General features: G+C 36.6%; 1 protein-coding gene across 3 annotated transcripts in view; it reads left to right on the top strand.

The window, feature by feature from the left end:
• The window catches only part of ZFC3H1 (zinc finger C3H1-type containing), a 44,671-nt gene that overhangs the window by 21,736 nt on the left and 8,397 nt on the right, over positions 1-14,538 (top strand). For all 3 annotated transcript variants that reach the window (XM_075427942.1, XM_075427944.1, XM_075427943.1), the window contains exons 17-28: positions 1,176-1,307; positions 2,509-2,630; positions 3,162-3,263; positions 3,627-3,743; positions 4,632-4,815; positions 6,623-6,809; positions 7,282-7,473; positions 9,426-9,663; positions 11,141-11,246; positions 11,324-11,522; positions 11,999-12,093; positions 13,390-13,500. In XM_075427942.1, the coding sequence (XP_075284057.1) occupies positions 1,176-1,307; positions 2,509-2,630; positions 3,162-3,263; positions 3,627-3,743; positions 4,632-4,815; positions 6,623-6,809; positions 7,282-7,473; positions 9,426-9,663; positions 11,141-11,246; positions 11,324-11,522; positions 11,999-12,093; positions 13,390-13,500 (1,785 nt within the window). The remainder of the gene's footprint in view (positions 1-1,175; positions 1,308-2,508; positions 2,631-3,161; positions 3,264-3,626; positions 3,744-4,631; positions 4,816-6,622; positions 6,810-7,281; positions 7,474-9,425; positions 9,664-11,140; positions 11,247-11,323; positions 11,523-11,998; positions 12,094-13,389; positions 13,501-14,538) is intronic.

A 14,538-nucleotide genomic window follows, 5' to 3' on the forward strand; every position in this document is an offset into this window, starting at 1 on the left:
CCCAGGCATGTACACAAAGACAAATTGGAGTGAGAAACTTGACTGTCCTGGAACAATTCTGTCTAGTTTAGGGAACCTAATGATTTTAGCCACTTTTTCTGGTATGCATGAGTCCCTTGTTTTTGTGCAGTGTGCTGTTTTTATATTGCATTACATGCAGTTCCTTGCAACTGGCTTAGTATTTGGTATAACTAAATGAACAAATAATAGTTAAGCATTTGAAAACAGGATTTTTGTATCCAATATGAAGCAATCTAAAATCCAGGAAAAAATTAACAGAGGCATATTTTAATTATGCAGTCTTTAAACTTGCCTAGGATTTACATTGTCTGAGTCGAGATTGAGCCAGTTGCCTATTTTTGTATTCCTGCTCACTGGAAAAAGGCATGACCACAGTGATTCATCTTGACTTTAAGTAGGCACCTGCAAGTGTAATCAGTTTGACATATCAGTCTTTTGACTGAAGAGAGCTTTGTTCCTACACATTAAATTTTAGAAAACAAAAGTCTGGAACATGAACTGAAGCAATTGAATCCTGCCATGTGCTTCATGTTTTTTATTTCTGTACCCTTAAGTAGGGGGAGATTGAGGATACTGTCTTTACAGGAGTATTTATTTTAACTTCTTGTAGGTTATGGCTTCAATTCCTTAAGGAGCTAGAAATCCCAAAGTTGACATAATCAGACTTTAGCTAAAGACTTAAAACAATAATTAGTGTGCTCAGCTCACCCTGATGTGGATTTTTCTAACTTTTTTTTCAGGTTAATCTTTAGCGGTTCTTTTTGTACTTATGTGTGACATTTGATCTTATGCTGACTAGAGCATGAGTGCAGTTTTTCTAGACCTAAACCAGAGTTCAATTGCAGTAGTTTGCTTTGCCTACGGGGTCATTACTCCACTTCCTGTTTTTATATGAATGAAGTTCTGCACCTTGAGGAGAAGAGAATGCTAGAACAGAATCTCTTCAGATTGAGAAGTACTCTTTTGTTTCCTCCCTCTCTCACTCTTTTCATTTTCCTTTTAACTCATAGGTCAGCGATGCTTTTTGTTAGTATTAGGGTTTTGGAAATAATGGGATTTCATACAGAAGAAGTATTTTTTTAGAATTTTTTGTTTGAAAAAACTGATGTCTTATCTTGTATGTTTTGTCACAATAATTCACTGTTTCATTTTAGATTTAGTCCGTATTTTCGAACCAAGGAAAAACTGTACCTCAGTTCAGTAACATATAGCAATATGATTGAGCCAAAACAGTGTTTCTGCCGTTTTGATTTAACAGGCACGTGTAACGATGATGACTGCCAATGGTGAGTTCTTTTTAATTTTCTTTGTTTGAACTAAACATCTCTTCTAGATGTCTTACTCGAAGACCAGTAATAGGCATGTTTTTTATTTCTTTAAAAGGTGTGGATTTATGATTCTATGCACAAGTTCTAGAAAAAGAAGTTATTTTTAATACCCTATTGCAGATACTTGGTTGGCAGGCAAAAAACCCTTTCATCTAAGCCATGAAGAAATGAGGCTCTTTAGATGTAGATTTAGAAAATCAGTATGGACTGTTAGAGAATATTTTACCTTTTGGTTGCCTTGTAATTCAGATGGGACTCCTCTTGCTTAATAGCTTCAGCGTAACTTCAGACCATCATGGAATCTCAGTTAGTGGTTGATACTGTTAAGCACACTAGGGATATATCGTGCTGCTAACTAAAATAAAGCATATACCAAGTATTAAGTGACTATGTTAAAAACAAAACAAAACAAAACCCAAACAAAATAAACCCAAAAAACCAAACAAACAAAAACCCCTCCCAAAACAATAACAACAAGAAAAATACTCTATGGAAAAAAAACCCCACAAACTCAAACTGTTGTAGCAGTGGAATTCTAGTTTTCTGGGAAAATACTGGCCGAGTTTGTTCCTTTGAAGCCTGATGTTAAATTATATTAAAAATAGTTTGTTAAACAGTATTGCACAGTGTATTTAGAAAATTGGTACAAGGGAAATGGGTATGAATTGATGAAGAATGAACTCAAGTTGGAAGCCTCTAACTACTGGAAAAATACAGTAGGAGTGGACTTCAGCTGTTTTTTTTTCCTTTTTATGTGTCAGACAGCTTTTTGGATCAGCTTTCAGCTGTTGCCATAAAACCGTAGTTTGAATCTTATAAATTTGAAGTGATATCTAATTCTTGTAACTACATTGTTTGAACTGGGAAGTTCTAAGTACTGTGTTTTTGTGTTAGTGCGAAGTGGGTGTGCAGAGGTTTATTTTAAAGAGTGAGGCTATAGTGGAATAATGAAGACTAGGATTAAGTTACTGGTGCAGGCTTAAGTTTAGAGAAGACCCAGACATATTGAACAGAAATCTCAAGCAAGCTGTAGTGTTTTTTGGGGGTATTGTTTTCTTTATGCCTCACCCTAGCGTGTACTGAAACTGACTTTGTAGTTATAAGCCTTATTAAATTGTTGCTGTGATAGATGTATTAATTGCTTATTTGTTTGTTTTAGGCAGCACATGAAAGATTGCACTCTTAGCCGTAAGCAGCTGTTTCAGGATATTCTGTCTTACAATTTAGAACTGATTGGCTGTTCAGAAAAAAGCACTGATGAGGAAATCGGCACTGCCACAGGTTTTTAAGAGTCTTTTGTTCACTTTTGTATACAAAGATTCATTTCTGAAGGGAATGGCTTTCATTGAAAGCTCTGGATTCAAGGACTTCAGTGTAAAGCAATGTATAAGATACAGCTATATGAAAAAATAAGGTTTCTGCGGTTGTCCAGTTTAGTCCTTTGCAGTGGGTAGTTACTTTGGTGTCTTTACCAAAAGTGAAAATCATTGATATGTGGAACACTTTTTTTTTTTTTTTTTTTTTTTTTGAATGATAAGTTTTGCTGGGATTCAGGGGATTGGGGAGCAATGGGCATGGAATCCTTTCCTCTCCACTTTCTCACTTCTTTTTGTAACTACTGGACACGTCTGTTTCGGTGGAGCTGGAATTTTGTAACAGTGCTGTTGCCATATAGGCAAGTTGCCGAAAAGAACATTTTCAGTTTTTAATTTCTGTGTTCTAGTACGTTAAATTACCATACCTCTTGAAGCAGTCATATTTCATGAATTCAGAATAGGTTGTGCTAAATTGCTACAAATATTCTTGTTTCAGAAAAATATGTTGAAAAACTTTTTGGTATAAATAGAGACCGTATGTCAGTGGATCAGATGGCTGTTCTTCTGGCCAGCAACGTGAATGAGAGTAGAAGTCACAGTAAGTACCTTGGTAGATTAAATACAATATAAACTTTTTAAAATGATGTAAGTACCTTAATGATTTTGTAAACCAAGAATATTTTTTTGTTGCTTAGTTTATTCATTTCTGTATTATAAATTCTGCTTATGGTAGATTAAAGGCAGCAGAGTTTGTTTTAAGGCAATAATATAAAAGTTTTGGAGTCCAGTTTGGGAAAGTGACATGCATTTGAGCACAATAGGTTTTAAAGAAGTAATGTGGAAACTTACACACTTGTGTTGCACTCGCAGAATTTTTTTATCTAAAACCTTTGTTAGCAAAGATGTTTTAATCTTGAATACAGAAAAGTAAAAGAATTTCTACTTTTTTGCTTGTTTACAGCACCTCCATTTACAACATGGAAAGATAAAAGGAAATGGAGACCAAAGTACTGGAGAAAACCTCTGTTAGATAGTAGCAGTGGTGAAGAGGAACAGGCCGTTGGACCTATTAAATACGGTAATCTGGATGCATGGCATACATTACAAAAGAGTACTGGGGGAAATACCTACCAACCTCTTCCCAGCACCTGATTTTTCCAGCGGTTCTTAAGAAAATCACTGTTTCTAATAGCTCTCTCAACCTTATATTTCCTGTGTGCAAACTTTATTGTGCATAAACTTGTGGTAAAGTTTGAGCTGAATTTGTTGTATTTGGGGGAAAAAAAAAATACTTAGTATAGTGTGTGACTGGAAGTTGAGGTGGAACTTCTGGTTGCCTGTTCTTAAATGGAACATAAGGAAGAGTTTCCCTAGAACGTTTCAGCTTTGCCCATAGACTGTTAGGATTCTTTTTTATTTTTTATTTTTCTCTCCCAGAACTAGAAGTAGTGAAACTTCATGCGTTCAGTTATCTTAAATTTGTACAGAGTTAGTATTTGGTGTTGCGGTCAGGAGTTAAAAAAAGCTGCTGTTAAACAGCATTTGAGACTTGGAAGATTGCTAGAGCGTCAGTAACCTGAACGGTGTTTCACATGTGACTCGTGCAAGTGGGAGCTTTAGGATTTGTTAGTAAATGCTGTAAAAAGGATTTTTTAGAGTCTCAGAATTGAGGTAGTTTTTTCTTTCAGATGTGTATGTTTCCTAATGCTGCCTAATGACCTGCCTTAATTGCTGTCTGTTGATCAAAGCAGCCTTTTACTGCTACTTATTTCTTGCCTTCGCATTTGAAAGATAACCGGTTTTCTACAGACCACACACTTCAAAGTTTTAGAGGATGTTGAAACAGCTGTGTTTCACTCTGGTCAGTGGCTATATTTGAAATATATAGATGCCACCCCTTATGTGAGTTCTAATCTTACAGGTCGCTTTTGTTTTGAAATGAAAAATTTAAATTTTTTATTTGCAGTCAATCCCACAGAACATAAAAAAAGAGTTCCGGCTCTTGATGCCGTGGTGACTCCAGATGATGTCCGGTATTTTACAAGTGAGACTGATGACATTTCCAACTTGGAGGCAAGTGTTCAGGAAAACCCCTGTGATGTACAGCTTTGGATTAAACTTGCATACAAGTACTTGAATCAAAGTGAAGGGTAAGTTTGCTACATTTTTTGTTTTGATTTTGTGTTCTAGCCATGCTGCTATGATGAAGTTTCCTTTCTGATGTTAAATAACTTTGTTCAGCAATGCCACAAATAATTTTTTACTTAAAAGCAGGTTAAAAAACAGATTAGATTCCTTACTGTATCAAGTATAGTATGTGAGTAATAAATTACACTGACGGTTTATCGTTAGGTAGGTTCTGATTCTGAACGGAAGCTGATGGAAAGTAGCGTGGGAGAAATATTGTTTGTGTTTGAAAAGTGCACAACCTAATGTATTCCTAAGATTACAGTGGAATGTTGTACTTCCAGTGATAAAGCAGTGGATAAATAAATTCAAATCAGCTTCTCCTTTACAGAGTGAATGGTTGGAGTAGTGTTTGAAATGACTTTCATCAGAAAACTTTCTTATAAGAACAGTTCTGCTATATGGTTTTATCTCTATAGAAATGGTCCAGATGAGCAGTCAATTTCTTACTGTGGTGGTTTTTTTTTTTTTTTTTTTAACTTTTGGATTTCTAAGTTTCTCTAGTTTCTGTTCTTTCAGATTATTCTGCAGGGTACAATGTTTTAATTGACAATCAGATGATTTCAGTAGGAGTTCTGTTGTGATGGTTTCATTCTAGAGACTGACTTTGAATAAGCAGCTGCAGCAGGGAGGAAAGGGGAATGGAGAGGAGCAGCTCTCCTAAAAGCTTTGTGTGAACTGTAGGTAATCGAACATGTAGCAAAAGATCAGTTCAGCTATATCAATAGCTGCCTGAACAGTAGAAGTGTTAGAATTGGAAAGGCCGGTACTCAAAGGCAATACTACCAGCAAGTGGCAGGGTGAGAAGAGCATGCTTTCTAAATGTAAGGAGGGGGGAGGGGAGAAGAGAAGAGATAAAACCTCGTGGAAGACAATACATTCTTTCCTTAAAACCGATCCTTTCCTTAAAACCGCCACCTCCACCATTTACCGCCCCCCTGCCTCCACTCTGAAGAAACTGAGTGGCTTCGTAGGTGGCAGTGGTGATAGAAGGGCGTGGGAAGGCTTCAGACTTATGCTGGTTAACTGTGTTAGTTTTATTCTGGGACGTGTTTTTCCACTCATAAATGTCTATGCAAAGTCATTTCTAAAGGTGTTTTCAGAATAAATATGACCTCAGAAGCTTTCTGTGGTTTTATGGAAGTTTGTTTATGAATTAAAGCTCATCTCTGTGGTTTGCAATATAGTCAGTTATTTGAGTTAATCTTGTATTACTTTGCTGGTATCATCTCATGATAGTTATCTCAAAAAGTAAAATCACTTTTTTTTAATGCTTTAGAGGCAGAGAAAAATCTGCATGACATGCATAGAAACCTGAAATAAAGGCTTATATTTGATGTCTGTAGAAAATAAACTAAATATGTAACAAAAATATTCAAACTTACTTTAGTAAGCCTTTGAAATTTCTACTTACATTTTTAAGTCTGTATGATGTAAGTGCCTTGATTGCAGCTTGAGATTTGTGCTTACAGATGAATCTTACCCATTTTCAATTAAATTGAACTCAAATTGGCACTCTTCCTAGAAAACTCATTTTTCCATGCACTATGATAATTGCACCTATAATAACCTTTGAAGGATGAAAACTTACTGAAATTTTGAAACTTTCATAGCAAAGGACAGCACATGTTAAAAAAAACAAAAAAGATGGCCGACGGTGTGTCACTTCCATTCTAATTATAAGCATCCCTTTTCATATTTGATATTGTGTAAGTCCTAATACTAACACAGTTGATGTGAATGCTTTTTTAAATTTTTTAATTTTTGCAGCTCATCATCTGAGTGTTTAGATTCTACTTTAAATGTTTTGGCTCGAGCCCTTGAGAACAACAAAGAAAATCCTGAAATTTGGTGTCATTACCTCAGACTCTTCTCAAAAAGAGGAACCAAGGAGGAGATACAGGAAATGTGTGAAACAGCGGTGGAATATGCTCCCTCTTATCAAATCTGGTGGACAGTAAGTTTAAAAAAAAAAAAAGTATATATGAAATGTTCATGTAAGTGTGCGTTTTCTACTGTAGGACACCAGCACATGACAGGGAAAGTGTGAAATGAAAAACACTGTAGCTTTTTGAAAACTCAAAAGTTGTTTAGAAAATGAAGTGATTCAGAATTCTGTTTGCAGGATATTTGTAGAAATCATCACTTTTCCTCAGGTAATACGAGTTACTTAATATCAAGATGTTACATTTCATATTTTTTTTTGTTACTTAAATTTTAATTTTGACTATTTGATCTTTAATATTAAACAGTATTTTTTGAGGTTTAATGTGAAATTTTGGTGTGAGGAGGGGAAATACGGTTCATAAGATAGTGAAAGACATTATCCAAAGTTTGTGATTCATATGATTTTAAACTTCAACCTAGAAGCTTTGCTAGTATTATGATGATGATGATTGTTGTTATTGATACGAATTACTTCTCTCTAGTTTTTGAATTTGGAGAATTCCTTTGATGGAAAAGACTACGTATGTGGGAGGATGCTACAGTTCCTAATGGAAGGGACAGGGGGAGAAGAAAATCCAAATCTCTTGTCCTTTCAGCTGCTGGAGACTCTCTTGTACAGGGTTCACTTAAGCCTGTTTGCAGGAAGACATCAGAATGCTCTTGTTCTGCTGCAGGTAACTTCCAGGTTACCACCCCAAGAACTGTCTTCATACCTTCACCTTTCTAATGTCTGTGACTCCAGTAGTGTCAGTTTTAGAAAAAACTGTTCCTTCGGTTATTTGCTGAAGGAATTCTCCTAGAGACTTTTGTTTTGAGATATGATGCCATTGTAAAATTTGGATATACCTTTGGGGATTTGTTACCTATATTGCTTGTGTAGCTAATAGCCTAGACCCCTACATCGCAAAGTAATTCTTAACTTCTGGTAAGCTGTAAAACACTTTTCTGCAGTGAATGGCATATGAGTATGTGTTGCCTCAGGTAATTAAATATTTAATGCTACAGAAACTATGAAACTAGTAATTCTTGGGAAAGAACATAGTATGTCTTGCTCCAAAATTTGGAGGCTGTTAAATCGGATTCCATGAGTTCCAAAGTCATGGAGTTATCTCAGGCTTTTATTGTGAGTATAGAAAGAATTTGGGTGACTGTTGCTGTTCTGTAGACAGCAGAAGTGGTGGGCGAAGGTGAGAGATAGAGTGCTGCCATCAGCTCCTACTCAAAGTGGGAGCTGCTGTAGTTGGAGGTTTTTTTGTTTGTACCGGCAGGTGGCACCTGCTGCTTGCTGCACCCTAACCCATTTGTCTATGCTGTGTGCTTTAAGGCCATAATGCTTTTTCCTAGCTCTAGTGTAGATAGAAAAGTGTAATGTTATGTTGGCTTTCTCCAAAAGCTATTCTAAACATAGCAGTACTGATAAGTGTAACACTGAATGAACAAAAACAACAGAGGGAGAAGAACCTCAATTTGTGGTGAATTGACAAGGAAATCCCATGTATATGGGAGAACAACATAGATCGGTTTCCCTTACCTTTCCACAAAGCATCATCACAAAATCAAACATGTTTGTGTTTTTTTTTTTTTTTATATATTCATCTGAAATGTGTAGTTGAAAAGAATGTCTTGAGGAGAGATTATTTAACTGTATTTAAGAGAAGATAATTTCCAAGTAAATGCTACTTCAGAGTAAGTAGCAATGTGTCTTTTTGAAAACCTGGAAGCAAAGTATCTGAGGTAAATATTTTAAAGGATGAATAAGTGAGATGTCCTGTAATAGGCAAAAACTTTCAAAAACAAGTGCCCTGCTGAATTTTGCCTAAATTTGCAAGTACTCTCATTCCCTTTAAAGTGTGTTCTTTGATTGTACTGCATTTATCCAGAAAAATGTTGGCACATCACTAGCCATGATTCTGTTCTGGTTTAGGAGCAGTTGTGTTTAGACTTTGACTAATTGCATGCTCTAGTGATTTTATTTGGTATCTGCCAATTTAGCTGGGTTATTCTAGTTTAGTATATGACTGGTAGGAAAATTTGAAGCAGTATCCTTGTTCTCAGTAGTGTTTCCAATACGTGTTTTTTTTAAAAAAAAATGATGTGTCTAGAGATGGTGGTGCTTTCAGTAGACTTGGATAGCTGTAACTTAGTAGCTGTATAACTAGAGCTTAATTAAAAAACAAACAAACAAACAAAAAAAACCACCTCAAAACCACAAAACCCAGTAGGACATAGCAAGCTGAATCCAACTTGTAGATGAGTTGTCTCTAGAGCTAATGTGTTATTTCTGTGCCACTGGAAGTAATTGTCCAAGAATTTAGCAGAAAAATGGAGTACATGTTGGGAGACGCATGTTTTCAAAGTCTATCTGTGTTCACTTTTCAAAATAACAATCTACAGTTTTTCTAAACCTGTTACTAGAAATTATACATACGATCTGAATAGTCACACATTCACATAAGCCACATAGAATCAGGATCATTCATATAAGCCAGATATAATTATGATTGACGTAAAGAATTAATTCCTGTCTTTTCTGTGGAAAAGATTTAAGAATATTAAAACTTATTCTTCCTGTTTCCTTTTCTTATTTTATGGTCCAAATACAATGTATTTCTTTTAACCTTTGCAGAATGCTTTAAAATCAACAAATGAAAAGATAATATCAGAACGTCTTACTGTAAGTGACCGTTGCTTGGCATGGCTGGCTTACATATATCTAACTGAATTTGGCATTCTCCCAGTCAAGTTGTATGATCCAGCTAATGTCAGTCCTTCAAGGATAGTGAACAAAGAGCCATTTTTAATACCGTGGCAAACAGTTAAAGATGTGAAGACCAGTCCTGATGTGCTGTTAGCTATGTTCGAAGGTAAGATTAAGGAGGTAAACTACTTAATACATTGATCACTTGTTGTAAATCAAGAAATATTATCTAACTTTTGCAAGGCAGTGCAATATTGCTGATGACTATGTTAAGCCATTGGGATTAATCCAGTGAATATTTTTGTCTTGATTTGAACATAGCAGTGAGGAAAGTCCCTGTTCTTGAGTACTTAACACACACACACTGAGGTTTTTTTTATCTATAATTCAGAGCTTTAGCTTTTTCTCTGAGTTATAATCATAAAATCATAGAATGGTTTGGGTCAGAAGGGACCTTGAAGATCACCTAGTTCCAACCCCCCTGCCATGGGCAGGGACACCTTCTACTAGACCAGGTTGCTCAAAGCCCCATCCAACCTGGCCTTGAACCCTTCCAGGGAGGGGGCAGCCAGAGCTTCTCTGGGCAGCCTGTTCCAGTGCCTCACCACCCTCATAGTAAAGAATTTCTTATATCTAATCTAAACTTAACTTCTTGTAGCGTGAAGCCATTGCCCCTTGTCTTATCACTCCATGCCCTTGTAAAGAGTCCCTCCCCACTTTTCTTGTGGCCCTCCTTCAGGTACTGGAAGGCTGCTATAACGTCTCCCTGGAGCCTTCACTTCTCCAGGCTGAACAGCCCCAACTCTCTCAGCTTTACTTCATAGGAGAAGTGTTCCAGCCCTTTGATCATTTTTGTGGCAAAAATTCTATGAAGATAAAGACCAGTGGCTTGTGACAGTATGACATTTCTTGGGCCTATGCAAGCAAAAGCTAAGCTGCTGTTGTCGTTCTGTCTTACCCTCTGTCCCCTCAATGGGATGTGTCTATTGGAAAGTTACTCTGCTGGGAGATTAGTGTGTTTCCTTAGAGGAGGCAGAGCAATGCATGTGTTTGTCTTCATTTGTGTCAGCTGAGCGTGTTAGCCAGCAGCAATATTGAATTGCCATTGAGAATGTATCTGCTGCAGGTGGTAACGCCGTGTGGAAATCTCAAGGACAGACTGAGTAACCCAGCTGTGGGCGTGAAGGCAGTCTAGCCATGATAATGGGGTGTTCATTATGGGGTGTTCATTGTTGGGTAACTTTTCATTATGCTGAGAAGAGAAGTAATATCCTACATTAGCTTTTGTCTGAATAGCTTTAAGCAGCTACCCTGAAATGTAGTTTTAAATATAGTGATAGACTGCTATCCATAATATGGCTTTAACATTTTGTTGGTAGGATGTTTCCTGTTTTTTAAATGAATGAGTGATGAAACTTCTGAAAGACTTTGGTCTTTGCACTGTGGTGATAAGTGCTAAGAAAGAGAGCTTTTTCAAACATGGTCATCTTCAATTTTTTTTTTTTTAATAATTTGCAAAAGCAGCCCTCTTAAACTTAGATGTTTTCATTATGTTAAATGAGACTTTTTATTATGTTAAAGCTTCAAGTTACTTTGACATTGTTTTAAGTCTAAAGGCTTGATTTTATACTTTTGTGTTGAAGATGCGGTCAGAACATGTACTGATGAAAGCCTTGAGGCTGACAAAAGAATAGCTATCTGCTTTCCTCTCTACAGAAACATGATAGTTTTGCTGAAACTTCTTGAAAGGTAAGTTGTTTTAAGACATTTTTAATTGGAGTACTCAACTCTGCTTTTTTGAAAACTCACCTTTACTTTTCTTTAAGGTGGAAGTCGGCTGCAGAGCTTTGTACATCTTTATTGGAGCTCTGCCCTAACAACTGTCAGCTCTTGGAGAGTTTGGCCACCTTGTATTTGCAGATGGAGCAGAGTGAAAATGCCTACAAAGTGTGGATTGGAGCTTTTGAGAAGAATCCTCAGAATGCAGAAATTTTTTATCATTTGTGTAAATTCCTTGTTTCGCAGGTAACGTTCCACTCCAAAACTCATTTTGTTGGTCTGCTGGCTTTATAAGGCTTGGGTTTTGTGTGTTCTTTCAAACACTTATTGAATTGATTAATCTTCGTGATATTTTTGTAATGTAATGCTCCTTTATATAGATGGGAAAAATAGAATCACCAAGATTAGACATATGATTAAAGACAATGAAAACAATTACGTAAAATCATAAATTTATAGTTTAGATTGTTCTAATCCAGTGTTAGTATCCTTAGGCAAGAATAATAGACATTATCAGTAAACCCTGTAATATGTTTCCAGCTTTTTTCTGCTACTTGCTGACTGACATAGGTAGACTTAATTCTTGAAAGAATGAAGACAATGAAGCATTGCAGAGATAGACACACCACTTGTTATTTATTGTGCTTAAATCGTTCTTGTAATTTTCAGCTTGATGTCTGATTTTAATTCTTTTGTTTTTAAAAAATAAAACCCCAAAACAGGAAAGGTCAAGCAGTATTCTTCCACTGTTGCAAGATTTTGTGGCAGCTTTTTTTGAGAATACATGCCAACAGCATGGTCCCATGGATCTCTTAAGGTATACTTAGAATATCTTTTTCCATATAAATTTCAGTAATACTGGCATTTTCTTGAAAAACCGAGACAGTCTAGAACTTTTGAACTCCTATTTTTAGCTTGGCATGTTTTGCTAAAACTTCAGTGAATTATGATTTGGTATGATAATTTATAAGGCTTATGCATGTTGATTGTGCATATACACTAAATTGTAAAACCACAAGCGTTTAAAAATGAAGCAGCCAGCAAGGTTAATGTCTGGATTTGGGGAATGAAAATCAATGGTATATATGCCAAAGCTGGTTTGTTTGTTTTTTCCCCAAAGCTAGTAGCCTAAAATTGTGTACCTAAAATACTATATTTGGGCACTTGCAAAAGACTTCAATCCAGAGGTCCAGCATGCTATTAAATCAGCAGATTATTGTTGTTGAAAAGGCACAGGTTCATATCTAGCCTGCTGATTTTCCACTTGAATTTTAGCACCTAATGCACGTTCCATATAGTCAATATAGATGCCTCTGAAGGCCTTCAAAGAAATCACAGAATCACAGAAAGGTAGAGGTTGGAATGCACCTCTGTGGGTCATCTAGTCCAACCCTCCTGCCGAAGCAGGGTCACCTACAGCAGGCTGCACAGGACCTTGTCCAGGTGGGTCTTGAATATCTCTAGAGGAGACTCCACAGCCTCCCTGGGCAGCCTGTTCCAGTGCTCCGTCACCCTCAGAGGGAAGAAGTTCTTCCTCATGTTCAGACGGAACTTCCTCTGCTTCAGTTTGTGCCCATTGCCCCTTGTCCTGTCGCTGGGCACTACTGAAAAGAGCTTGGCCCCATCCTCCTGTGAGAAGGAAGACCTTCTGTGCTAAAGCTTATGGAGATGAGACTTTGAAATGTTTTTATCTCTAAGTTAGGTGTTAGATTTTATTCCTGCTTAAATTTGTTCACATTAAATTTAGTACTGGTAATTCAGGTTAGCTGACTGTATGTAGATAATTGTACTTTACTTGATGTATTTTATGTGGGGAGTGGGATGTCTGAGATATAAAGCAACAGTTAACTTCATACATAATGAGTGAGTAAATGCTTTCTATATTAATAATTTCTATATTTCTGTGTATAGTGCTTTCTGTACAAATTTTATCTGGATAGAGCTAAACTAAAATCTAGGGAAAGTGTGGTGTGGTGTTTTGTTTTCTTTTTTTTTTTTTTTTTTTTTTTTAGTATGTCCCATGAACTGAATTTTGGAACTAAATGTTACACCCGCGTAGGGCTCTTCCATGTAGAGGGATATTCTCATTTACTACTACTTTTTGCTCTTGTAGATATCTCTTGAATTTTCCAATGCCAATTGAATTTGCGTCGCCTCTCTATAAAGAACATCTTACAGATGATGTTGTAAACCAGCAAATCCCATATCTGTGGCAGATCTACTGGTGAGACTTTCTAAAGCATTTCTGAGAAACAGTTATTGGGTCTGAGTAAATTGTATTTTCAAAAGCTGAACGTTCATTATTTGCCAGAGGGTATATCAGTTTGGGTTCTTTCTAAGTGATCTACCAGTCCTTAGAGAACCTGCCTGCCTGTTGCAAAACAGAGCCAACTTTACGGAACTGTGAATTGCACATCAACTTAAATGCTCCACTTGAGAAATCTTTCAGAAATTCTGCCCTATGGGAACAGTAACAGGTGTGATCATCTCACAAAATGATTTTTTTGTTTTCTTTTTACTTTTGGTTTAGGTTGCTGCTGCTAGTAGTGGTGTTCTTTCTTAAGGCTTTCAGTTGCCTCCCTTTTATTTAACAGTAGTTTCCCCTACTCCTTGTTTAGCCCTGGTCTCCCCACCTTCCCTGACCCACTCTTTCAGCTGTTGATGGTGCTACTATCAACAGACCAGAGAAGCTGGAACTAGCCACAGGCGCCCTTCTGTAGCAAAGTAACACAGCAAAGTGATCTGCTCCTCTGGAAGAGGCTGTGAAGGTGACAGATCTTTGTCACGTATACACAACTATTTTTTTTGTTTCTTCCACCATTCCTTTTGATGGCAGTAATATCCAGGATTGGAAAGCACCAAAATATTAGCCATTATAACTTATACCAGTATAACTGGGGTTACCGAGGTGGTGACTTCAGCTGTTTAAGAAGCTTACCACTATGTGGTCTGGGTTTGTCAATCTTCACAAGTAGCTGTTTGGCTTTTCAGATGAGTAAAGGGGCAAAGATGATAATTCTACAGATACTGAGTGAGGACTCCTCAGAATTCCTTCAGCACTGTTGCTTATAGTTTTTAATTGGTGGACAACTTATAAACAGGTAAAATATATGGTTTTCAAGAAAATCTTTATATAAGGTTCAGTTTAAGATATCTTAATGTTTTCTTTCTATATTGTCCGTTAATACCAATTTAAATAATTTTGTTAGAAAATACCTGTGCTAAAGTTCGATTTTAAGGTTGGTACTTGCACAGCAGAAAC

This window comes from Opisthocomus hoazin, chromosome 8 (genome assembly GCF_030867145.1).
Source record: "Opisthocomus hoazin isolate bOpiHoa1 chromosome 8, bOpiHoa1.hap1, whole genome shotgun sequence".
Taxonomy (NCBI): Eukaryota; Metazoa; Chordata; class Aves; order Opisthocomiformes; family Opisthocomidae; genus Opisthocomus; species Opisthocomus hoazin.